This window comes from Sparus aurata, chromosome 6, assembly GCF_900880675.1.
Source record: "Sparus aurata chromosome 6, fSpaAur1.1, whole genome shotgun sequence".
Classification (NCBI taxonomy): Eukaryota; Metazoa; Chordata; class Actinopteri; order Spariformes; family Sparidae; genus Sparus; species Sparus aurata.
Window position 1 is genome coordinate 28361698 of NC_044192.1, and position 27637 is coordinate 28389334.

Here is a 27637-nt window from a genome sequence, read left to right on the forward strand (position 1 = left end):
GTTTGAAAAGAGTCATTCTTTATTCATTAATATTCATAAGACATCATGAAACACAAACTTCTCTTGTCAATCTTTGATAAAGTATACTTTGAACAAGAATCTGTTTTTGAGCCGACTAAATAACATCAAAGAAGTGATGCATCTTCAGCACATTGTAATGTGTCTCGATAGGACACATCACAGTCAATCTGCGTTCAGCGCTCCAGACAAGGCGATCATTCTGATTTCTCTGGGAGAAAAACAAAGTTCAGCGCAAGTTCAGCAAAAGCAGCATCGCAATAGCTACAATGCGCATCATATCTATAGTATTCTGCCTTTCATATGTGAATGATGAGCCTTGAAACGTTGTCCTGCTAACCTCCAAGTGTTTCATGTTGGGCGAATGTATTTGATGAAGTGACAATGGAGGACTGGAATATACAGCACTTCTACGTTTCTTTGTGGATTCAAGTGTTTTCATCTATTAGGGATTGAGGTAGAAACTGAACAGAGGCAGGCTTTAAGGCCATGAATTGACGCTGGACCCATAGTCATAGCAAACAGCGATCCAAGTCTTGATGCAAGCTATTGTTTGACACAATGGAAGACTGACATTGGCCTCAGATGGCAAGAGCACCCCTCTAAAAGAGAACACACACTGTGTCTGATCAGCTCTTCCAGCTGTTCTTGGTGATGATTAAAAGAAATCATGCCATGAACGTTGTACTCAGACTTACATTTCAATCCTGTGTGTTTTGGACCAATTGTGTTTACAAGTGAACAGAAAAGGGGTAAAGCCAGTGTGGATCTTCATTAATCCAAAATTAATTCCACTATTTTCCCACAACCTTTACAGCACAGCAGTGATGAAGCCTGCATTTATACTCTAGTCTCACCACGGCAATCATTATTTGAAGCACTAAGTGTTGACTAATGTTGACAATGGAGACATTATTTATTGCTCGAGTGCACCACAGATAATCCTGAGTCTAACTGCTTTAAAGTTCATTTCAAATGACTAAACATGTAATAGGGCACACTACACTAAAGACAGTGGATGGAGGTAGACTTTATCCCCTTTTTAATTTGTTTTCTATTCATTGACACTAAATTTCTCTTCCCAAAAGTATTCAAGGCTTGTGTATCACGTGTTTTCACAATAGGGTGGATTTAAAACTACAAAATTCATTTAATGCAGATTTAAGGACACAAACTAGAATAAAACCGCCTGGTACGCCTCCGCCCACCAGTCACAATGCTATGGCGTTGAATAACTGCCAGCACATTTTTTGCATATTTTGATGTCACATTTAAGTTTACCTTCAAACTTTTGGATAGAAAATTTCATAATGAGATTTTTTTTTCCATTAGACATGTGTGTAAAATGTTGTCATAACTATCATATGAAGTGTTGAGCAAAGGCCAAAAATGTGTTTTGAGAGGTCTAGGTGACCTTTGACCACTAAAATCAAATCAGTTTGTCCAGGTGGACATTTGCGCTAAATTCCAATAAGATCCTGCAAAGACATAAGTCCACAAGAATGGGACAGGGGAATGGACAATTATTGATTTTTGAATAGGGCGAATATGGTGATTTATTGTACATGCAATGGAAGTTTGGTTTGTCTACAATTACTGAATTCCTAGTTTTGAGAAGACGTGTAAAGAAAATATAATCATTCAAGGAAGGAAGTTTGGTATTAAAGGACACATATTATGCTCATTTTAAAGTTCATAATTAAATATTTTGGGGTCATCACTAGAATATGCTTTAATGCTCAATTTTTTTAATTTTTTCCCATCGTACACTAACAACAACAGAGCAGCTGTGTTTAAATCTATTTTGACGTGCCAAACTAGCTGCTAGACATAAATAATGCAAATATGTGACTCAGTGATGTAGTGTGATGTCACAAAGACGCAGAATTGAAGAAGAGACCACTAACGAGGTGTTTCAGGAGCAGTGTTTTCTGTGAGAGAGAGGAGCTTCTCTTGGTGCGGACCTTGACCTTGTTCACTTTCCAGATCTTTTACGTGCGTAACAACAAATATTAAAGACTGCAGAAGAGGAAAACAACAAAAAAGCTCTGCAGGTCGTCTTCAAGCGGGCTCAGGTTTGTTACAAGATATCAAAACTAAGGATCCTGCTGTGAAGGAGTTCGTCAACACAAATTAAATTTCAGTCGCTTTTATGGCCTGATATATAGCATGTATACAGTACGTAGAGGGAATTGAGCACTGGGCTTATCGGATGTATTTTGTTAGCTATATAGAGCATCCCTGAGTGGTTAAATGAGAGACGAGTCCGTAGCTGCTGCTGTAATTTCTCTGGTAATTGTAGTTCCTCATTAATAGTTGATGATAGACTGCGCTTTCAGTTAATCATCAGCAACTTAGAATCATGAACAAACATCAACATGCTGAGAATATGAAAACCTCTGATCCCTGAAGCCATTTGGATTTTGATCCAGACAGAGTCATGCTGACAAGAAACTGACGTCAACATGTTGCAATTACACTCCATATTCTTAAACGCATTCAGACCCGAGGAGATGAATCCCACAGTCCCCGATAACAAGGTGGCTGCCTGTTCATGCAAAAACGCAGAATTCTGAAATATGACACATGCTTAACGTGATTTCAGGACAGTTAATGAAAGGTAAAAACACACATGCAGAGGCGTGCACAGATACAAATAATACACAGTAAAAGACAGAGGCCCACATCCACACACACACACACACACACACACACACACACACACACACACACACACACACACACACACACACACACACACACACACAGAAAGTCAGGCATTTTTCTATGATACAAGGTACCTTGTCCTTCGGGAGTCTCTCCGAGTGGATTGACTTCGACTTGAGTGGCGTCGACTTTCAGGAACAGATCATAGAGCCTCTTAATCTGATCTGCTGCCTGTGAGGTCCACAGAGGACAGTAATTACCTGATGGTTCTGCTCTGAGCAGCCGGCCCCACCAAGGCCACTCAGCATCCCACACAGGCTACATAAAACATGGCAAATCACCCTCAACATCATGCTGTCGCTGTTTGTTTTGCATGAATGTGTATGTCTCTGTGCTGAGGGGGGGGAGCGCTTTTCACGTTTTTTTAAAGAAAGATGTGTCAACTGGCAAAATGGATTACGACACATACTAGACACTTTGATGCAGTGTGGTTACATACAAATACAGCATCATAAAGCACATTTCACTAGATTGCACTTGGCAGACGCACCCAAACGTGTGCTTCTTGTGTCTATTTCTTTCTTCGTACAGGATCTACATTTACAAACAGCATGCAGGCAAAAGATGAATACAGTCGGTGAATATAGCAACCTAGAAATGCTACGACACTTAAATCATCACCGTCAAGATAGCCATTTTAAAAGGATCTCGACTGATATCTGTATTGCTGCAACTGTTCTTTAGTGATAAGACAGAATGACCTCTCAATGCACAGTTTCAGACGCAGCCGAACTATGTCACTTACTTTTTTCTGTCTCACACACACACGACCAGTATGCATGCACACACGCTCGCTGACTTATTGAACAGTCAGGCAGCTAACTCGCCGCAACCCAGGAGAAGCATACTGGAAGACACTTAAGCATTAAATTTCTATTCTCTTCCTGCCTGTTTAAAATCAATGGTAATTCAGTACAAACAGCCAGTTTTCACTTTGCCGATATATAAAGATACAGTGTGTATACATCAACACATTTCATGTGATTCTGAGCTAATCTGATTGAAAATGTCATGGTGCCTCTGGAAAAAGACAACACATTTCTGATCTCTTTCTGACGCCAAGAGACAAATGGCTTTGGAATGAACTCTACATCTAAGCACATCGTGAATGTGAACCATTTCTGTGCAGCTCCTTCTTGGCCTCATTTTACTCGCTAATGCTGCCTGAACAAAATTTGTTCAACTTGACATGGCAAGAAAAAGAAAACGTTTGTTTCACTGTCCTCAAAATTATAGGTTGCCCGCAGAGATGGGTTTTTGTTTCTTACTGTGTGATTCACTTACAGATCCAGTGTGCGCCATGTCCTACCAAATAATGGTGCCATTAGTGATGTTAGCTTCCCTCAGCCTGGCACAGGGCTGTGCATCACTGACAGACATGACAATAGACCACCTGGCAAGTGAGTCTGGTGTAATGACACTTCACAACTTGCCTCTGGAAAACTAATAATAGCCAAAGTTTGGTCTGTTTGTGAATCAGGATATATCTGTCTGTGTGTGCGTTTGTGTGCATCTCTCTGCCCGTTCTTTGCATTGGGACTTTAAAGGCTTCAGTGTGCCCATTACCTGTCTCTGCAGAGGTCCATTGAAACCCAAATTAGCTGCCATGCGGAGTGCCTGGTCGTCTCGCACGCCTTCAAATATATCTATGACTTCCTGTCAGATTTGCAGTGAAAGTGAAAGAGAGAGGGGAGAGAAACGGATGGAGAGGGAGAGTGAGACGGAACAAGGGGCTCAAACACTGGACTATAATTTCACACAATTCATGTTCATTTCAAACTGCCGACATCGTAATGAAGTAGAGGCACGCTGCCAGAGAACGGAGAAGAAGGGAGATTGGAACGTTGGATTCATGCACATCAGACCCCCGTATCTTTGACTTTGAGATAGAGAGAGTCTCTCTCTTAAGTTTCTTCACAGGTATAACAATGGATGAGGGATTTCAGGGTGCACATGGGTGAAGAAAATAAAGTATGAAACTGCAGCTGTCGTAAGCAGTTTGAACCGATTCTCTTTAAACTGCGTCTGGACCATATAGATTTTAATGAGACGTGTGCAAGGTGTGCTGCGCTGTCGAGTGTGTTGGATAGCAAAGCCACAGCTGTGTGTTGCATATACAATCCGAAATCCTCTGTGGAAATAATGACTGACATAAATCTCGGTGGGATCTTTACAATCTGCTCTAACATCTGTAGACTACAGCAAAAGTAAGATATACGACAATAGGACATGCAGGCAAACTCCATCTGCAGTGTTCAAATTTTGCATCTGTTGACAACGACGGGAACCTGTTGCCAAGTAGTCAAGTGACGCCGGATTAAGCTCTGTAAATGGAATCTAAATTATAGCAATATAAAACACAGAAGGCAGTGTGTTTGTTCGCACTAAGCTTCAGTGTGTTCCTCTATGTGTTCAGCTGCTGCATTGCGCATGCAGACAGGACAATGAAAGTAATTGAATTAGCAGAAAATATGAACGGAGCGCAGCCTCCATCTGTAAGACCCACCGGGCAATCCAGTCCTGGCCTGATTTCAAGACAAATAAAAATGTTCTTGCAGCAAAGGCGGCGATGGGTTTGCACTTTTTAAAGATTTAAATAGTGCTGGACAAAATAAATTTTTACCTCCTGCATTTTTTGAAGGAGTTGTATTTATGTCTCAAAATTCATCCCTATGAGCTAATGCACCCTTGGCAACAACTTGTCTTCCTGGGGACCAAAAGCCAGTACATCATATTCAGGGGAGAACGGGGTACGATGAGACACTTTTTACATTTGATTATTTTACTGCAAAATAAAAGTCTATTTGTTTCAAATAAGAGTTACTAAAAATACTTCAAGTTGTTGTGTACCCATCAAACTCGTCTAGTTATGATGGTTTGAGAACTATGACCACTTAAAAAAAGAAGTCCTATGGCACAATAAGTGGGGGTCCAATGAGCATGGGATCGGAGTAGATTGTGCTCTCCAGGGATACACAGCCACCATTAAATACTGATATGTAAATGACAAAAAAAAAAAAGATTTTGAGATCATTTTGAACTTCATTAATGGAATCACTTAAACAGAAAAATAGCAAAAATGTTTAGAAACAAGATGAATTCACTACTTTTTTAAATTTGTGGTCATATTACTACTTTTGTTTAAGGGTATGCAGCCAACGTAGATAAATGGGGTGGCTCATTTCGCCCATTGGCTTGACTCACCCTGTTCGCCCTTACAATAAACACAATACATAAAAACAATACAATAAATCACATGTGCATCTCCAATTGTGTTACATGAAGAAATGATCATAAAATTGTTTTCATTCTCATTGAGATTCAGATAAAACTCCATTTGTCATTGTGGTAAGGGGTATAAAACCCTTAAATTGTCTACCTTAAAGATGAGCTCTGGGCTGCTGGCGGCTACCTCCTCGATATCCATTCCTCCCTGGGGGCTTCCCACCATGACAGGTCCATTGCAGGAACGGTCCATCAGGATGGCGAAGTAGGTCTCCCTGGTAATGTCGAGGGCCTCGGCAACCATCACCTGGACACAGCACAGCAGGAGAAAAAGACGCTGATGGAGGACTTCAGCTATGAAACCTATTTTTTCCCCTCCCCTTCGCAAACTTTTTACATTACAGTGCATTATGTCTAAAAAAAAAAAAAAGAAAAAAAGTGTTCAATATCCAATAATAGATTGAGCACAGCTACATAGGCACATAAGCAGGGTCCATAGATTGACAGAATCTAGGAAGCATAGCGCTGAGAAAATCTCATATGCTGCGAATGAGACAAAGGGAGGCAAATAGAGAGGGGCTGAATATTTAGAGACCGGCATGTAGAGGGAGCAAGCAAGCAAGCAAGCAAGAGGCTTATTTGGAAAAGAGAGAAAAAAAAAAATCCTGACAGGAAACTATCAGTTGTGTGGTGGTTAATGGGTTGCAGGTTTTCCTGGACGGGGTGTTTGTTTGAACATGCACAGCCGTTATGTTCTGCTTCCAGCCTATCGCCCAGCGAATGAGGATGGATAGCCTTCTCTACCCTCCGCGTGAACAGACAGCACTGCTATCTCCTTGTCCAAATGTTGTCTTCTCCAGTCACTCAAACGTTCTCTTAAGTTCCCTGTTGTTTGACTTGCAGCCCAATTCTTGACTAAAACTAAACATATTCTGCTCCAGCAGTCTTGTTCTTTCCGTTTCACCTCAACCCGCTGGTTTTGTCTCCTGCACTTTCCCTCAACAACCATCTTCTTTACCTCCTGTCTCCCGTCTGCCTGCCTCCTCCTTTCCTAAGCCTCTTCCCTCATTCCTCTATCAGTGCCATGACAGCAAATCCATGTAGATGCTGAAGGGTTGCCCCCTTTTTTCCTGTGCTGTTCCTCACCTCTGTGTGCAGTATGGGTTGAGGGTTGACGCGAGCCCTATTGGCAGGTTGACAGCTAAGGTCTGGCTGTCATCTCACAGACCAGGTTGTGACGAAACTCCCGTCTGTGCCGGATCCTTCAGGTCAGTCAGTGGCTGCTCTTGACAGGTTTGATTTCAGCTGGTAAAATAATTAGATGGCCAACTGAAGGCTTGTGGTTTTCCTGGCTCACACCCAATTCAACTTTTGTCCAATTTATTTTGTTGGGTTTTTGCCTTTTCTTGTGCCTCTGAGACGCAGAGTTAAATCTCAGCTTGTGAAGTTTCTGGTCTGTGGGTACCTTTCTTTTTTCATAAAAATGACAAGAGTGGCGCTCATTTGTTTCCGCCTAAACTCTGCAGCAAGACTAGGAGCAGGAGTCGGGTGGAGTTGGGGTTAGAACGGGTAAGATGGGGAGGGTTACAGGAAGAAAAGGGGGCCCAAATACACAAGCCACGGGCTGAGAAGGCTTCATCACCTGGATATGTCTGTTTTGAGGAGGTACTGCATGCAGCATGCGAGTAGAGAAAATGATATTCCTGCTTGTTAGTGGCACATAGAAACAGTTGTTTACCAAACACTTTAAATTCACAGTGGGCTCAGTTCAATTTATGCAATGAGCCATAACACCAGCCAGCGCATATCCACAGTAAACAACAGTGGACAGCTACTATTTAAACCTAGTGGGAAAAAAAACACAGAGCCAGACTGCCTTCACAGTCATTAATTTTACAGAACTGCATTACTGGACTCAAAATGCCTTGAAATGAGGTCAGAAAAAAAAAAAACGAGAAGAAGAAGAAGTATCTGTTTCTTTTGTTTAGTCTGCGCAGTAACTCACCGTTTTTACTTTCACTCCTTCTTTCGGTGTTTGCTTGGTAGTCAGGTTGAAACCCAGCATCTTATTGGCCAGTTCACCAACAACTGCAGGGCTGATGGAGAGAGGTCAACAGGTCAGACATTTTGATGATACACCGACTTATAACTGGCAGAATGGCGCCACTGTCATTCCCACTCTGTGCCCTGCAGGCCTGTTCTTGCCCCATAGATGTGTAATAGCATGTTGTATTGATGTTTTCTAGCTACTGGGTTGACCTCCAGGGTATGCAGCTGATTGAATATGCGCAGTAGAGTTTCCGCCACTGACTAAATGTTTTGATGATGTCATACAATTTAAAATAGCTTTTCTTGGTGCTAAGGTTTTACAAAACATCCATGGATCAAACATCTGTCACAGATAAGGTCATAATTTACCTAGTTTGCAGTTTAAGGTGTCCTGCCGACAATTCTATAGATGTCTCTTTCATAATGGAGGCCTACGGGGAATGCTTTGTCAACCACAGGGCAATCTTTTGCCACGTATCTGTATCCAGGTCTAAATAATACAGTCATGGTTCTTGCAGTAGAGTTTGAATCACATATCAAAAACATCACAAAAACAGCCTTCTTCCATCTTAAGAACATCTCCAGACTCCGACCCTCTCTATCTCACCCTGTCACAGAAACACTCATTCATGCCTTCGTTACATCCAGACTGGATTACTGCAATAGCCTTCTCCTCGGATTGCCCAACCAAAGACTAAAAAAACTTCAATATGTCCAAAACTCAGCTGCCAGAGTCCTAACTCACACACGGTGCTGGGAACACATCACCCCCACCCTTCAGCACCTGCATTGGCTCCCAGTCCAATACCGAATCTCTCTTAAAACGCTTCTTCTGGTTTTTAAATGTCTTCATGGCCTGGCACCTCCCTATCTAGCCCGTCTTCTCCATCCCTATTCGCCACACCGTTCACTACGTTCCTCTGATTCCCGTCTCCTCTCCATTCCCCCCTCTAGACTACGCTCTATGGGTGACAGGGCCTTCAGTGTGGCTGGCCCCACACTGTGGAATGCTCTCCCCCTCAGTTTGCGCCAGTGCCCATCTATTACTACTTTTAAATCACAACTGAAGACTCACCATTTTAAAATTGCTTTCCCTGATGATTTGTAATGTTTTTATCTGTTTTATGTATACTTCATTTGTATACTTCACTTTGATGCTTGACTGCTGTTTGTTTTTGTAAAGTGTCCTTGAGTGACCTGAAAGGCGCTTATAAATAAAATGTATTATTATTATTATTATTGCACTATGGGTGGGCAATCACAATCTTCCCTGTTTACCTCTGATGTCCTCTGACTGCTCTGCCTCAACTCTCCGTGAAGTTTTCTGATGGACTAATTAGCTTACCTGTTACTAAAATAACCACTGACTGTAGCTGTTAGCTAGTTAGCTGCTCTGCCCAGACCTGACCAGGAGCTTGGAGTACCAAGGGATTATTGGTGGTTATATCACTTGTTTAAGGGCCTTGAAAGCTAGGAGGACCAGGTTTTTTTGGCCTGGAGCAGGGAATGAAGCACCATGACCCAAAGTGAGGTTAAGCTTCCTCCACAGACATCATGACAGAGGCGAAGAGACCAAAGAGGACGTGATGGAGGAAGCTAAGATGACAAAAAGAGGGAGTGCTTGAGCAAGAGGCCAGAAGACAGTTAATCTTTTAGTCGTTGGCCAAAAGAATCACAAAAAAAAAAAAGCTCCAAGACTTTGCAGAGCTGGACTAGTTGGTGTTGGACTTATTAGCTGGTTTGCTATGTCTTGTTTTCATTCATAAGAAATGCATTGACAGTAAATGTCTGTGTGCAGCGTCCATATTTAGGACAATGTTTCATATGTAATCCAAAACAACAGTGGCATCAAATCGCAAAAAAGGGGGAAAAGTTTGCATAATGTTGCATTAAGAACCAGTCTTAATGTGCAAAAACATTTACAGAAAAAACACACGATTGAAAATGAGGTCAACTGACAGACAAATAACTATTTCCTAATCGCTGCTCAGTTGAATCGAGATATGCCTCAGCACTTTCGGGTATAAAACAAATTTTTACAAAGCACAGCTTTTGGAGACACTTTGTTATGCCTGTACATCGCTGTGAATGAACCGCTTCTTATTCTCCCTGCTTAAAAGCAGGCTGCATGCCAGGGATGCTTCTGTAAGCCTGCTCTGGTTTCATAAGTGAATAAAAATGAAGCCAGGAGTTGTACTCATCCTTTGATAGATGAGAGGAAGGTGAACTGTGCACTCATGTCACTGTCTGGGGACGATGAACTTCAGGATATCTCACTTTGAAAAAGTTCCCGGCCATTCCAAACCCGAAGTAGGGTGACGGTGATCCATGTCTGGGACAATTGTCATAAATCATCTTTTTGTTGCTAAGGCAGCAGTAAGTGGTGGGTACCTTTCCTACTAAAATAACACTGTTTTACTACACGAAAACTGCAGCGCCTGTGCAAAGAAAACACTTTTTGAGATTGATGCTAAGCCTTTTAAAAAATGCACAAGAGTTCAGAGTGAGTCTTCACTAGAGGTATGCACCCATCACACTTTGTAATTTTAAACTAGAACAAAATAAACGTCTGCCGCAGCAAAAAGCCCAATCAACCTGAGAGAGGAAAACTCAGCATGGGGTGAATAAAGCCTCTGGTGACCTCAAAATAACGTTTTTAACATTTAATTGAGGGTAGTTGTTCGAAAAATGAGACACTGGAAGAAAGAAAAACTGTTTATTTGCAGTACAAGTATACGTGACTGTGTCTTTGTGCCTAGGGATCATCTTCAGAGAGCTCTTTGAGCCTCCTCACTCTAAAAGCCGCTGTTGTTGGAGAAATAATATGAATCTATCTCCAACAGTAACTCTGAGCGTGAAATGCACACAGGGGTATACTTACTCCTTAGTTAAGTGCACTCCACCTTTAAGGCCACTGTCAAACACACCCTTGCCTCTGCCACCGGCCAGGATCTGAGCTTTCAGCACGATCTCCTTGGCATCTGAAAGACAGAGAGAGACAGATTGAGTGAGAGACAAAATGAGGAAAAGAAGGACAGAGAAAGAGAGACAGAACACTTAAGATATAGGCTCAGCACCTTGGATGCCCCCTTCAGTTTGCCACTTATCTCTCTATCTGACTGAAGTGAGGATGTGGGGAGGAAAAGACAGGGGTGAGGGTTACCTTGTGAGGCAGCTGGATTCACAAGATCATGTGATCATGTGATCCTGTGAATCCATCTTGCAAGGTCTCAAGCTATGCGCTTGTGTCTGAACCACAGTTGTTCAACTAATAAGCATCCTGTGGAACTACTGCCAGCTACGGGGATGGTTTAGATGAAACGACCAGCGAGAGAAGAAACTGATTGAAAAAATAATGGCGGCTCCCTGGTAAGCACTGATGCTGTAATAGCATCACTTACAGTCGTGGGCAAAAGATAACATACACTTCTATTAAACATGGACAGGTGAATCTAAAAAAATTAGAATGTCATGGGAAAGTTAGCTTTTTTCTGTAACTTAATTCAAAAAATCTAACTTTCATATATTCTTGATTCATTACACATAAAGTGAAATAGCCTTGTTTTAATTTGGATGATTACAATACAATACAGCACATGATCATAAAAAAAATAATTATAATAAATAATAAAAATTCCGGTATGTCAAAATATTAGAATATTAAATAAGACCAATCAAAAAAAGGATTTATAATACAGAAATGTCGACCTTCGACAAAGTATGTTCATTTATGCACTCAACACTTAGTCAGAGGCTCCTTTTGCAAGAAAGCCCAGGTTGCTTGGATACCCCATACATTGTTCACAGGGTTTCAGGTCAGGCGAGTATCAAGCACAGCAGTATCACGGTTAGCAAACCATTTACTAGTCCTGGTGGAGAAGAAAATCAGCATCTCCATACTGTATGGAGATGTTGATTTCTTTTTCCATTTTCCCTTTTCGATTTGGCACCTGTCCTGAATGTCATAAGTTATGCTTGTAATCTGTCATAAATAAATTACTGTATTATAATAATATAATAATGATAAAGATTGATGTTTCTTTTAGCCCTATAAAAAAAATCAAAGGACAAATGCCTATACCGATTTTCATGGCATTCTATTAAATCATTGTTGGGACATCTAACTCAAAACCATAAATATGAACCACATGGTGGCTCTAGAAAAACAGTCATGGTCTCAACAAAATCTTTAGAATACTTTGTTGGGGAACCATCAATGTCTTCACTGATTTAGTTTTAGTCCATCATGAGTGGATTTAGAGATATTTCACTGGATTAGCACCAACATGTCAGCAGCACTGGATGATGAGTCTGGGACGCACCACATATATCAAAAAATTCCTGGCAATCCATTTAATAATAGTCAGCATGATTCACTAAAATTCATATATTTCAACCCAATGGTGGCAACAAGGTGAAAGGTCAAGGGATCCTCTCTGGAACATGTATGTCAGTGCAAAATTTCATGGTAATCTATCCAATAGTTAAAAAACAATATTTCAGTCGGGACCACAGTGGAGAACCAAACCGACAGATCACAGATACCATCTGTAGAACCATGCCACTAGCATGGCTAAAAATACCAACCACATACATGATCCACCTGACCTGTTTCACTGATGTGTTTCCTTACAACTGGCATCCAGTTATAGTCTTAGTGCAAGAAGGGAAATAAGCAACTGCACAACTGTTGGAAACTTTCACATGACCTTGCTCCAATTATATAACCACCCTGGCTCCCCTTTGCTGTCACTGCCACCTTGCAAGAACTCACACATCATGAGGAGGCCCCTCAGCTGTCTATTGAGCATCCTGCCCAGAATCTCCCTCTATTCAAATGGGGCGAGGACACTTGATTTAAGATGGTCTCTGGCTAGGGTTATTATTATCTAGGTGGGGGAGTTCAGCCATTGACAGGTGGCTGCCATCAGGGTGGGAAGCGGGTGGTAGGGAGAGTGGAAGGGGATGATCCGCCGCGCGATGGCTAGAAAGACGCCCTGACCTTGAGGGCAGGAGACAAGCTCCTCCCTTGACGGAATTCTACGAGCAGGCAGGAGAACGTCCAGACAGGTGCTGGTGCGCCGAGAGAGCCAAAAAACTGTGGCTGCGCTCACTGCTGCTGTAATGGACCCAGAGAAAATAGCCTCTGACAGGGTGGCAGGGATTAAACCAACACTGCATTAGTAAGACCTGCTCTCTGTGGACAGTCGGGAGCTGAGAGGAGAGGGAAGGAGAGAGAGAGAGAGAGAGAGAGAGAATGAGAGAATAAAAGGTGTGCTCATATGCAAAGGGCTTCGAGAGGAGTCATAAATGAATAAATATGTTAATAAAAAACTGCTACTGCGCAAAATTTAAAAGAGTTCAAAGCAAGATGAAATAGTGCGTCCTGCGGGCATGTGTAGCGGAGAGGGACAGCACAGCGGAAATGACTTTTGCTTTAAAGATGGAAAAAAAGAAACAAGTGGAAGAACAAAGATGTAGCCCAATGGGGAGATAGCATTGTTTGAGGTGTGCAGAAAGGTAAGAGTATTGACACATTGATGGAGACCCTTAAAAAAAAGCAAGCTATGGTTTTAAAGTCAAGATATATTAAATATATTAAAAGGCATGTAATGTGCCAGGGAAGGTAATGGGGTGAAAACAAGGCAGGTGTTCATTCCTGCTGCACTAGTAATTGATGGCAAACCTGCTTATTATGTGGCACACAACAAGATATTGTAGCAATATCAGCAATTGTAAATGGGCACTGAAAGAGCAGCGTGCTGATAATAAGAGGAAACTTTATAAAACGAGGGAGATAGAATGTGATGAAGTGCATTCCCACCTAAAAGACTTTATGATTAAAAAAAAAAAAAGCAATTTTCACAGAAAAAAATAACTTCTGTCGAATCGTACAATATTCTCTGGTTAACACTGAAACACCACTTCCCGTGGAAACACAAGGAGAGGATAATGATGTCCTAAAAGATCACAGTGAACATGGTGCATGGTAAAGAGCAGGGCGGCCATTATCTGGTAGTATGACAGACATGAGATGGCCTCTAACACTCAGACAAAGGTTGGTCCCTAATGAGTGCGGGGCAGGATGTGGAGCGGACGGAAAAGGACTAGTAGTATGTAAAATCAGAGATAAGTCACGCTCTTATGTGAGGGGAGGGAAGGGCACATGTCTGAAATTAATCAGTAAAGACGCCAGCGAGCACCGGTGGATTGTCACAGTTTAAGGTTTTCAATCAGTGAAAAAAATGCAGTTTTAAATCTCTAAAATTAGAGGTCACCCTGATGAAAGGACGCACGCATCGCATTCTGAGTATGTGCTATCAGACAGCAAAATATTGTTCATCCTGTCCAAGATAACTCCCTGAATATTTGTTTCATTATTGTTGGTGTGCAGAATGTTCACGTGCTACATGCATAATCTCTATAAACAGATCTGCATGCGGATGCAGAATCTGTGGGCAAGGGACAAGATATTGGTATCTGAAGCATTCTGGATTCCAATTGTAGTCTTTTTGCTGTCTGAGTAGCGTTAAATAATCATGTTTGAGTGGTGTGTGGTGTATGCAGGTAAACAGTCCGTGTTGGCAGCAAAAGTGGTGGAACACATTAGCAAGGAGATATAACTTTTGATTAGCTTTATTAAAAAAAAGGTTCTGCATTGATATCTCTCTACAGATATCATCGATCTCTCAACTCCAGCTCCATCCTCCTGGCTTAATTTGCTAGCAGACTGTAAACAATGTTGGGCACTCGGAAGAGGAACCCTTGACCAGGAAATCCGTTATCTGGATATCTGCTGGCTACTCACGAAAACCCTGAAACACAGGCCGTGTCCCCAGAGGTTAAATCGTCTCCGAAGATAGCCGATGGGTTTCAAGATTGCTCGATACATAATTTTTTGTTGCAGCAACAATGATTAGAAATAAGCTGTGCAGAAAGTCGTTTGGTTATTAGTTCAATGAAACCCCTTTTCATGGGGGGAGGGTTGCGTAATCAGTTCTCAGCTTACATTTGTTTCATGCATGGCCCACTGTAAAGATGGAGAGAAAGATTTTCATCTCCATTTCTTTTCTTTATCTCGGGGACACGGGGGAGCACATTAACATCGCACAACATCTCCAATCACATCACATGCGATCGGAGTAATGTGGTCATCATCCTCAGGCCTTACTCATTTCCCAGTAATGAGTGCAAATCAACTCCCAGTCTGCTTGCCTGTGACAGCGGCTGGAAAAGGCGATGCTACTTCTACAATCAGTGTCTCGTTTACCCTCTTTCTCTCTGTGTACTTTTAAAAAAAAAAAAGGCCTGTCCTCTTCTCCCCCCTACTCCGTTTCCCATGTAGCCCATGGGTGGCCAGCAGCAGCATTAGCTTTGGTCTGATATTTAATTAAACCTTCGAGGCTAGGGGGATGCTGGCTGGTAAGGGACAGATGCAGGCTGCGCGCCAATCCAGAGAGTAAGATGTGGCTGCCATCTGCATGGAGGGAGAAAAAGATCACGACGGCCCTCCCCAGCGTGCATGTGTGCTGTAATGAAAGTAATGTGGCGGCTAAATGGAGGAGACTAATCAAACTCTTGGGAGAGAGGAGAAAACAAACAAGGGTGCACACAGCTACAATCAAACACCACAGAGAGCCTGAGCCTTCCTATGGATAAATGCCATTAAGACTTGCAAATCGAAAGACCCATGAACCTTCAGCATCTGTGCGCATCATGACGAAAACCCTTCCCGGTTGTGATGCCACACAGGAGAGTGGAGACTGCTGCCAAACAGCCAGGATTTAGTCTTAAAAAATAAAGGTCTGAAACATCAGTCTACCAAGACAATTAAAACCATTAACGATGACGTCATCGACGCATATTTATGAAATTAATTCCAAGCAGCTGAAGTATAATTAATGATTCAGGGGTACTCCAGTGCTGTAAGAAGAAACAACAACAATCTGTGCTTCCATTTGCTTCCATCTAGAGGCACATGGCATGTCTTTAAATAACTTCAATTATGTTGTCAACAGCATATTGATAGCTACAGAAAGCTATTGGAGCAGCTCTAGCTTTCACTTCCACTTTCACTTCGCCACAGGGCTCCTTGCTGTGTCACATCAATGGCTCACTGATATTAGGAACAATGAACTCATAACCTAATATAGCAAAGTACCTTCGGCCATGCAGGGGATCAAAGACTTCAACTATCGGATAAGCTTTACTAATTGCATGAGCAGGAAGCGGAATGTGTGCATGCTCTCGCTCCTTGCATTTGTAAAAAAAAATAAAGAAATAAATAAAAGTCAAGTGAAGCCGACACTTATTTCAGCAGCCTTGCCAGCATACTGTGTTTTAATTTGAATTCTGAAGGACCAGTGTAAAAGGAACGAGTTGTAATCAATGTTTGGACTGTTTGTGTTATGGTTTCCTTGAACCACAGCGGTAACGCTGGTATTATCTTGGACAAGTTCAGCTTTCCGTAAACTTTTACCATTTCCAATCCTGCCAGACTGCAAAAAGGTCAGACAGAAAATTGCTCTCCATTCAAGCAGTGATGGCAGGTGAACCAAAAGGAAAGATATGAAAATAAAACCTTTAGTTTTTCATCTACCTTGACATATAATGGCCTTGGTATTCTTAAGGCTAAATGTTTTCCTGTTCAGTTGAGGTTGAAAAGTCAACAAACACTGATAAATCCTAACCACGCTCTACATGTCCTCTTGCTGCCGGCATCTCCGCAAGACCAAGTGTTGGGAATGTATCAAAGGACAAGCAAAGAGAATTAGACACAAAAAGTCAAAGCTAACTACAATTTGGCTTTTTTTTGTTCTCTACACTTAAATATATCATTATCACCTCTCTATCTTGTCTGGTTTAGCCCAACGTCCCTGTGTCCATCTCTGCCTCTAATGATGCCATCTCAGTGCTACTCAGTGGAGGAGAATATCAGCGTCCCGGACCGACAGTGACACCTCTGTGTGACACATCCTCCAGTTACTGCCTCCATGACGGACGAGTCCTCATTAGAGGACAAGTCCACCTGGCTTTCAGACATAGAGAGCACTTCTAATGAATCCTGAGCTGGCCTCGGTCTCCTCTCAGTGGCAGAGAGGTGCGGTTCAAACCCCTGGCTAAGAGTTTTTTCATTGCCGTACAAGCAGAGGGGTGACGGTAATGATAATGGTTTTGTGGAACGACGGGTGGTGTTTATCTATACTTCCATAGGGAGAATCATTTGTGCGAAAACAAAGCCTCTGCAAAGACATTTGCCGGTATCAAGCCACATCATGAGACGGTTAACTAGAAAAAAAACTACCCCTGGGTTGCAGTGTTGCAGAAAAACCTCCATGAAAATGTTTCAAACAAGTGACTGAGAATCTACACAAACACGAGCTGCTCACTTCTCATTATTGACTGAATATCTTTCATCAGTTCAGCATGAACAATAGCAGATAAAAGTTTTCTAAAAGCTTACGTCATCTGCTGCTGTCGACATGCTAGTGGGCAGGAAGACTTGCAACGCCATTTCCACTATAGGGGTAATGAAGTGTAGCTAATGGTTTGAGATCCATAGGGGAAAAAAAAAACAAAAAACAATGTTTGTGCATTTTACTCCACTAGTACAATTCCCATTACTGAACCTGGCTTAACTCTCAACTCTGACTAATACCAACACGACTATGTAGGTAGCCTGCATGTATGCAAAGCACCCTGACATGTTCGCTTCTACTGGCACATTAGTATCATCCTAATACGATAGAGGGGATGTGTGAGAAGTAATTCCACGTCTCAGCCACAACATGAATAGGTTAGGGTGCGTAATGAGGAGGTGGAAACACTAAGCTGCTTACAGAAATCAGCTCTTTGAGAGACAGGCCGCTTTACCCAGCAAAGCCTATTTACAGCTGTTAAGACAATTTCAGATGCATGGCTTTTTCTTAGCAAACGAGAGACCTAAGCGCCAGCTAATGCACTGGGTGAGAACAACAGGTCCTTGGAGAGGCCAGCGTAATTTGCATCTGGGTATGTGTGTCTGAGCACTTGTACTGTCAGCGTGTTTGAGTGCGACTTCTTAGGATTTTTATGTTTGCAGTTAACCTATAGCCAAAAATATGGGCTCAGTGATATTGTTATTGTGACAACACTATATATGGGCATACATTTTAGATGTCACTGTGATATTTAAATGCTGCATCACAATAAATGCGTTATCAGACCTGCTCTAATACTTGTCTTTACCCACCTAGTCATTCTAACCCCTTTGCTGATGACTATTTATCGAGAATGTCATTGTGTTGACATTTTTTTCTAGTCACTCCTAGAATATTGTTGCAAAATACGTGTATTCAGTCAAAAATATTATGTTTGATTTTGTAGCCAGATCCAGACGTTCCTTTGAAAAGATTTTCAAAAAAAACTTAAAATATATACTGTGCATTACAATGGCGCATAAAAATAACACACAGCCATACCTACAATGTGATCTGAAATAAGCCGTTGCAGTGCATGTCAGCATGCTGCTGCGCCCATGTCAATAACCTCCTGTTTCACACCAGCCCCATCCCATCTCTTCTCTTCTCATCGGGTGTGTGTTCTCTTGGCAGGTTGTGGAGACAGGAAAAAAACTGCAGACTAACATCTGTCTTCCTGTGTGACAGGCGAGCCCTGTGAAGGGGCATAAGCTGTTCTGTCCATCAGCAGGAGCCTCGCAGGTAGTTTGGGGGGGGCTGTGAGGTAAGGACACCTGCAGCTCACTCCGGCTAACTCCCTGCACTCCCTTATTTCCTCTACAACGTGAGTGAAGTGGCAAACGAGGACAAAGAGGTACTGCTGTGGCACTACGGTTATTTTACAGGAGGGTGGGGCATAAATTGCGGGGTGTTAAGCACTACAGACAAAGACAGGGAAAGCGACACAGCGGATAAGTAGAGCAACAACAGATTGAAGTGAGGGTGAAAGCGAGGAAACAAATCGGAGGGAGTGGAAAAGATGTAAGAGATGAGAGGGATAAAGAAAAAAAAAGAGGGACTAAAGCACGAGGAGGGGAGAGAAAGGTCAGAATGTGGGGGTTAAACATAGAAGAAAGAGCAATGTTGTTTTGACTTGACTTTAGCAGTTAATAGCTATGTAAATGAACCTCAACACATTAGCGCAGAAGTTATTAACATAATAATATTTAACTCTGGCCACGCAAACAACAGCAGTCTGGCTAATGGTTGCAAATTTGTCAGGTAATTTTCCTGTATCGGTGTGCACGGACCAGATTAATCGCGCAAGTGCTGCAAGTAAGTAGTATGATACCCAGATTCCATGCAAATGAGCAAGAAAACAGCGACTGAGGTTCTCCTATGATTACGCAACTTTATTCTTCTGTAAACTGCACATTTGCAGTGCACAGCACAAAACACAGAGCGCAGAGTACGGCATGTACTGTGTACCAAGTGTCCAAACACAAACTAGCCGAATGGCAATAGTGTAAAACAGAAGTTATTTCAGTGGAAGTGGAAGCAAAAAGCCAGAGACATCCAAACACAAGCCTCTCCAGGAGATTGAAATGTGCGGGGCGATAGTTTGAGGTTGTTTTTGAGGCTCTGTAAACACAGAAGCAGCATGCATAAAAACAGCCACTTCTAATATTTTCCATCTAAGTCCACACATATCAACTCACAGCGCCAGCACCGCCCTCTTATTTTTCAGTTTCGACGGTCAGAGCACTTTTTCTCAACCACTCAACTGGTAGATAATGACTGCTGTTATCTCTGTGAAGTGAAAGCACATCATCTGTCATCTCAGAGCTCTCGCAATGAATGAGGAATCGTATTGTTGAGCTATAATGGTATCCTGACCTCCTTGGCCCCTGGGTCAAGTGTTATTAAGATAATAATAAAGAAGAAATTGGCTGGCAAGCCATTGCTTTGAAATTCTTTAGCTGGGTGATCAAGGAAAAATACAAACTCCTGAATGGTGGCGGCCAATAATCCACTTAACTGTATATTAGGGCTGTCAATAACGTTAATAACGCATTACCGCAACATCCTCTTAACGCCGTTAATTTTTTTAACTTGCGATTAACGCTCAGTATTAAAAAAAAAAGAAACGCGCATTGTATGTATGATGGCACGTGTAGTCTTGATCCAGAGGGTGGCAGAAGAATAAGAAAGGGAATCAGAAGAAGAAGAAGCAGAGTTGGTGGTTCAGGAAAAACAAGGTGGACTGAAAAGCGAAAGCGAAAGGAAATGGAGAAAGGACTTAGGAACGGCAAATTCACTTTCACTGCCAGATGGTTCGGTCGATAGGACAAAAGTTATCTGCACGTACTGTCGACATGAAATGAGTTACCATTGAAGTATGTCGAGTCTCAAATATCATTTGCAAGCCAAACACATGGCAGATGCAGAGAGCCCACCGCCCCCACCCCCCCCGCCAAAAGCAGCCATCACCATGTTTTGATCCCATTTAGGGTGAGGTGATATTTTTTTGAGCCTTTTATTTTCCTGCATGATTTGAAGTGTTGAAAAAACATTTTCATAAAGCAAGCATATTTGCCTGACCCTGACCCTTTCTTATGTTGTAAAAAGTATTAAGAACATGAAAAAAATACATTAAGGTACATTTAGAAGAGAAAGAAATGTGACAAAAAAATTGCGATTAATTTGCAATTAATCGCAAGTTAACTATGAACAAAATGCGATTAATCGTGATTATAAAATATAATCGTTTGACAGCCCTACTGTATATACAATGCATCAATCTCCATACTAGTAGCTTAATGACATGTGAGCTCCTCAGCGGCATCGTTTCTCAGTCCGTAAGTACACTTTGCTTCTGATGTCATCCAAGTGGCACCCATCGAACACGTACACATCTATTCTGACACCATCACTGGGAATATTAGAAGTAATCTTACTATTACAAGAGCTAGTTAACTTATCTTGCATAGTTGGATGACTCCATGACATATACACTCTCGGGTCTCATGCAGTGACAACGTACATCATTAACAGACCACTGTCCTTCTCCGCTATCACAGCCAGGCTTCTGTGACGTTCACACTGAAAATAGAGGAGGTCGGGATGGTCACTGATTGAAATGGAAAGGCCGGCCAAAGGCGCATAAAGATGGCAACAATACAGCCGGAGCATCCTGTAATACTGAGGTTGCATATTCTTTTGAAGTTCAAGAACCCACTCTGGAAATCAGTTCCCTCAATAGGTGAGCAGCTGCCCCCGTGGCCTCCGTCCAGTAGACCAACGAGAGGAAGAGGACGCAACATGGGCTCCAGCTGGCGTACATACACACACTCGAACGCACAAAGCTCTAAGAGGGTCGTCTTCTCCCTCACTACTTCAGACAAAGACAGAAGTGAAAGGGCCGTGGTCGAGCTAACTCTTGGCACTAACTGCTTCTGTCAGCTCTTTTCACCAGAGACTCTGCTTCATTTTCTGAAGGGGGAAGATGAAAGTGGTCTTAAAAGGCGCTTGAAGTGTTGAAGAGCACGAGGCGGCTCTAGTGGGGACTATGAATGAGACGGGAGGGGATGCGCAGCGAGGAGAGGTCTGGCCATGATCCATGTTTTAACCATGTTTGACAGTTACATGTATTTGTCGGTCCCTAGCTGAAACGGAAGCGGGTCCCATGTGTCCGTGAGGTGTGTAGCACAGCTCTGACTTTTCCTTTTCACATTCAACAAATGTTAGGTTTGTCTATACATTTTCTTAATCAATGATGACACAGGGCTGGCATCACGCACTGGGAGCCAGGCATAATGGAATTTGATGATAAAGGACCTTCCAGGCTCACGCAACACCGTAATCCAAATCCAGGTAGGCAGAAATTGGAACTGGAGTGCATACGAAGAAAAGGCACGCGGAGGGAAAGCGTTGGGAGAAAAGAAAAAGAAAAAAATCACTTCATTGCTTCTTACAAATTCACTGCTCAATGAAGCATGAAATAGCCTTAATAAAACATGCAATTTAGGGCCAGTATTATCCAGATAATGGCTTTGTCACTGAGCAAGTGTTGGGACACCATGACATAAAAAAGGAGCTGAAGCATGAGTGATGCTAATGTTCCACAGTAGCACATCACTACTCAGTGCCTACCACGGGACTTCCCAAACTGGGTTTGATTTGTGAAGTCCTTCCACACTGAACGACTGCATGTAAATGTATTTATGAAAAACAATAATATGCAATGTATTTATAGTACATTGTATATCAAATTGTATATAGTTAGATGGGAGCGTAGAAAGGTTCACAGGTTCAGGAATTGAAGTACATTGATTATGATGAATTGGTGAGTTGTGGAGAAGAGGTAGAATTAAATAAGTGCTTACTTCTTCCTACTCCTTTTCGGGCTTGTCAATGGAATGTACTTTGTAACATACTTTCCATATTATCACGCTCATCTGTTTAACTAACTGAACTTTTTGTTTTATTTTGACATGTCCAAAATAAATTTGCATTCATTCATTCATTCAACAAGTAAAGAGGCATGTCCTACTTTACGAATAATACTGATGTTTTTAACTTAGGAGAGTTTTGTCATGGTCACGAGTAGCTCTCTACATCTGTAGTACCATCTTTCTGAAAGTCAATGACTATGAACACATTTCTGTTCAGTTCAAATGAAAAGGTACTAAACAGCCTAATCTTTTTTTTTTTTATCCTTGATTTTTCTACTGAATCTAAAATACTCGCACATAACTTCTGAGATGTATCATCTATTCAGCACAGCTTTTGAATAAATGAACCGAGAGAAGCATCGCACAGCAACTCCGCTGGCACATGAGCCGGTCAGGAGTTGAGGTCACGTGAGAGGGGAGCACGCTCGCATACAATGCAAACGTCAGGCACAGATAAGGAGGTCCTCGCAGCGGCTTGTGGTGCTGCCCGTGGTGGGGAGGAGCATTTCTATGACAGATGGTACAGGCTAGGCAGTGTGTTGGGTTCGTGAAGAAGCATATGGCACTCTCTAGATGATCTCATACACCAGCGCCAGGCCCAGTCGGAGGTGTAAATGCTTCTCTGCACCCTGCCAGAAAAAGCGGAACAGTTGATATCACCAGCAAAAAATTAATGTGGAGGCACACCAAGTGTGAGCGCGTGTGTTACGGCATAAATTATATCTGTGAGTTTGGCATTTTATCCCACATTCCTACAGATAAACCACTCGGCTGTATAACCACAACAGACAACTGAACATTTTACACAGTGAAGCAAACCTCCAGATTGGCATTTTGGATATTTTTCCTTCAATGGTCATTAAATGCACCAAGGATCAGGATTTTATGGCGGGGAACGTCCTGTCTCTCCTCCCAGTTGCCGTCACAGTTACAGTTGCCCTGGCCCTCCACACCACTGTGTCCTTCCAAGATGCCCTTTGGCTCAGTGTCTGGTGTATTCTGTGTCTCTCCAGACTGTTATGATGTGTCTGGGAGTCCATCCAGCAGAAGCTGTTGTGCAGGCGGAGTCTCCCCTGGACACCTAAACCAGCAGATTCCCCTAGCAGTTTGCTAGTACATTCTTTTACTCCTTAGCGGTTTTGCACTTCGAGCAGCACATAATACTAATTTCTAATGTAATATTAAATCTCTCTCTGATTGTCTCCAAAGTTGGCTTACTCTACCTTTAAATCATGAGCTGCGTGTGGAACCAACCCAACAAGCTTCGGTCTCCCTGAGAGGACACGCGTGAGCACCCACAGCAGCAGAAAAATGCGGTAACACACTTAAAGCCAGTATTGTGTGAAAAGATTTGCAGATCACAGGCCAGAGGCATGGAGGGGCTCTAAGCTGCCACAGAGAGTAGACAACTAAATAAGCAGACTGAAAACAATCACTTTAAGATACACACAACAACAGTGTCCTTGGCCTTGAGCTACTTTTAGTTACACATCATCTGAGGCACAGTGTGAGCCTCATTGACTTGACTTCAGAGTGCTAGAAGATCCCCGGTAGCCAAAGAAGAGCCTCTCTCTCCTTTTTTTTTTTGAGAAGAAATAAATAAACCACTGTACAAAGCACGGCCAACAAAATGCTCCTGTTTTCAATGTAGGATCTGATGTTTTTCTCAGCCAACTGCAGGTACACTCTGAGTTCTCTCGAGCATGTCGACTTAACACGGCAATGCGTGGCAGATTGAAAATAATGGAGATGAGTTCTTAGGATAGGTAGAACCTATAGATCTCTTTCTTTCCCCTCTCCCTGATACACCATCTCGAAGCGGACAAGCATAACCAAATCTGCACGCCTGCGTTCACACACACACACACACACACATACACGCACACACACACACACACACGCACACACACACACACACACACACACACACACACACACACACACACCTGAATCATCAATGAGTTAATGTCAAGGTAGCTCCCTATTATTCAGTGAGCCAACATATCAGGTGAACTATCCCTCTAATAAGCTCACATGAGATTTGACAGCCATGCATAAAAACGGCTCTGTTTACACTGAATATTCATAACCGCGTGAAATAAATTAAAATGCTGCCTACCTCTGATAATTGTCATTCTAGCAGTGAGGCTGTGCCAAGCAAAGAGAAGAGAAAGAGCGTAGCAGGGGTAGACTGAGGTGAACGAGGAGTGAGAGAAATTGAGGTAACTTTAAAAAGAGAAAACAAGAAGGAGTGGACAAAAAAACAGGAAGATAAAGAAAATGTAATTGCAACACAATTTGTCAAAAGGCATGTCAGGACGATGACAATAGCAAAGAAGAACAAAACGTTGCGTCTCATCTGATATGAGGTGTTGCTATACACAAGTATGCGTTGCTCCCATTCATCACACAGGCTCAACATGCGGTGAAGATAAGAATCCAGAGCAATGTTTTCTTCCATCGCCGCTTTTGTCAATGAATGATTGCTGGGTGAGGCAGCAGGCACGGCAGACATGAAGGGCTCTCGCAGCAAGGAAGGGGAGGGAAAATGTGGTTTTGATTTAGAATTCAGACTGAAAATCCATCAAGATTTGCTCAACAGATGCATCTGTCAAGCGGGTGGCGACACACAAAGTGGACTGCATAATCAAATTCTCTTTGGCTGCAGCGGGGCACAGGTATTTGTATATATGTGTTGGTGTGTCTGTGTGTGTCTGTGTGTGTATATCTGGGCGCATGTGCATGGCCGCGCATGTTTGCTTGGAAGGCGAAGAAGTAGAAATCTATATTCATTACTGGACTTGCTCTGATATCTCAAAACTGGTAGATAGCAAGCAGGTCTTTGTGACAAACCTGCATACAGACATGTATATCTGCGTATATACGAGTGCGCTCACATCGACGCAAAAGGAAAAGCAATTTTTGACTGGAGCTACAGACCATTATCAATAACAGATAATGGCATAATGCTGAAGGGGATCTTCCATAGGAGAAGACCTATATGTTTTTCAAACGCGAGAGTTGAATCTGGATAGCGTTGGGAGGAACTAGTGAAGCACGGAGACTCACAAAGCTCTGTCAGGTAATTTACTGGAAGAAGCTCTTGCTCCATTTCCAACCTACTTTTTGTTATTAAACTTTTTAATTGAAGAAAAATAAGTTATACATGTTGCTCTTAAGTTTGTATATATGCCAGTAAGTCTTATCATCCAAGCAGATAACGAAAGAAAAGAGATAAATAATTTAAAAAAATAATTAATTAAAAATAAAAATTTGAAAAATAATAACAAAATAAAAAAAAAGAAAGAAAAATTCACATCATTACAAAAGCACCCACACTTAAGAACTTAAGAAGCCAAAAAATAAGAAATGATAATGATAACTAGAAAAATAAAAATAGAATAAATAAAATAGGTAAATATACCGCAGTAAATAAAATTTGACAATAACAGCTACAAAATTAATACATTTGTCTGCCCCATATGCACCTTTCCCTTATCATAACTTTTCCTGCGAACAATACCTTATAGTGGGGTGCTAATGACTGCGATGGTAAATCAACAACACAAATAATAATTATAGATTAAGTAAAGATAGTTTGCTGCATACATGTATAACTCTGACTGATAACAGTGTAATTGCTGAAACATAGTAAGAAAACTGAACCAGATGAGTGGAGTCAAAAACTAGGGGGTTTTATCACATTACACAGTATCTTGCCTTAAAGTTGTTATAAAATGTATCCAGATTTTCCAGTAACTTTCAAACGAATCTTGTTCAGGCCTGAGAATGAATGTTAGCTTCTCCATTATAGAAACATCCTGAGCCACTTTGATCCAGTCCTCGACTGTAGGAGAATCTTTTACCAACCATTTCCTTGTGATTGCTTTCTTACTCGCTAGTAACAGGATATTACACAGATATTTGTTTTCAGACCCCTTCACAGTGTCTGGTCTTAATCCCAGACATAAAGTCTCGAACTCTGATGGAATCACTATTTTCCTGATTTTCTCCATGGTCAATTGAATTTCTGTCTAATATTTTGAAATGACTGGTCAGTCCCAAAACACATGTAAATATGTTGCCTTATTCTCACCACAGGATCTCCAACAGGATGTACTTACTCCCAGAGAAATCCTTTGAGCCGGAACTCTCTCCAGGACAGAGCAGATCCATATGCATCACGATGTTACTCTCCTTCTCCCATTTCTCCTTTATAGATGCAGTATCATTCCCTTCTACCTCTTGTAATGCCTTAAATATATCTTCGATATGTTTCTACGTCCAGGGTCTGACCTGTAGCCCAGTAGAAATCTTCACTACACCCAAATTAGTTTGTTGCTTCCCAACCACTTTTATAGTCTTGGACACTTCAGGGCATGCAATGAGACGTGTTTATTGTTCCACAGAGGGCTTTCTATTATGTTTTCTCATGGAGAAGGATTGATGTGTCTTAACTCAAACTTTTACTAGATCTTTTATTTGACCAACTGATGGCCTTATGCACTTTACACTGAGGGGTACTTTGTTAACAGCACCTCAGCTCTGTAGTTTGTGAGCTGAGTTACATTTACTCAAGCCCATGGTCGTTCAGAGTCTGAGCAAGAAATGAAACATGCAATTAAAACATATACTTTTTAAAAAAAAAAAGTCAATAATGAAATAATTTGCTGGCAAGCTGTGTTTACCAACAAAGGTTTTATGAAGTGCTCCTGAGCCCTTGGAGTAATATCCTTTACATAACATGTGTTTCCCAAAGAGTTGAACCTCGCCCCATCCTTGCCTCTTAATGACTGAACCTTTTATACCAGTGAACCTGTTTACCTGTGGAATGTTCCAAACTGGTGTTTTTGTAGCATTCCTCGACTTTCCCGGTCTTTTATCGCCCCTGTCCCAACTTGTTTGAGACATGATGCTGAGATCAAATTCAAAATTAGAGATGTTAATGATTCATCGTGAATCCATTAACTGCCGTTAAAAACTTAACCATTTAAAACTTGCGAAACCCCAGTCACAGATGGGTAAAAACAAATCAAGTGGTATAACTTTAAGCAACTCTGTCAAAATGAAAATACATCAGTATGAGAAAATGTATGAAATTAAATTCAAGTAATTTGTCATTTAAAACATATTATAAGACATCTTTTTACAAACTGTTATCAAAACATTTATAAATAAACATGATTGGATTTATCTGGGCTAGTTGGTGAATAGCAATAGACGGAA

The 27637-nt window shown here is 41.8% G+C and overlaps 1 protein-coding gene across 1 annotated transcript in view; it reads right to left on the reverse strand.

The window, feature by feature from the left end:
- The window catches only part of suclg2 (succinate-CoA ligase GDP-forming subunit beta), a 104229-nt gene that overhangs the window by 48230 nt on the left and 28362 nt on the right, over positions 1-27637 (reverse strand). The window contains exons 3-7 of the mRNA XM_030419157.1: positions 10901-11000; positions 7976-8066; positions 6125-6277; positions 4312-4401; positions 2820-2916 (exon numbers count right to left, since the gene is read on the reverse strand). Coding sequence (XP_030275017.1) covers positions 2820-2916; positions 4312-4401; positions 6125-6277; positions 7976-8066; positions 10901-11000 — 531 coding nt within the window. The remainder of the gene's footprint in view (positions 1-2819; positions 2917-4311; positions 4402-6124; positions 6278-7975; positions 8067-10900; positions 11001-27637) is intronic.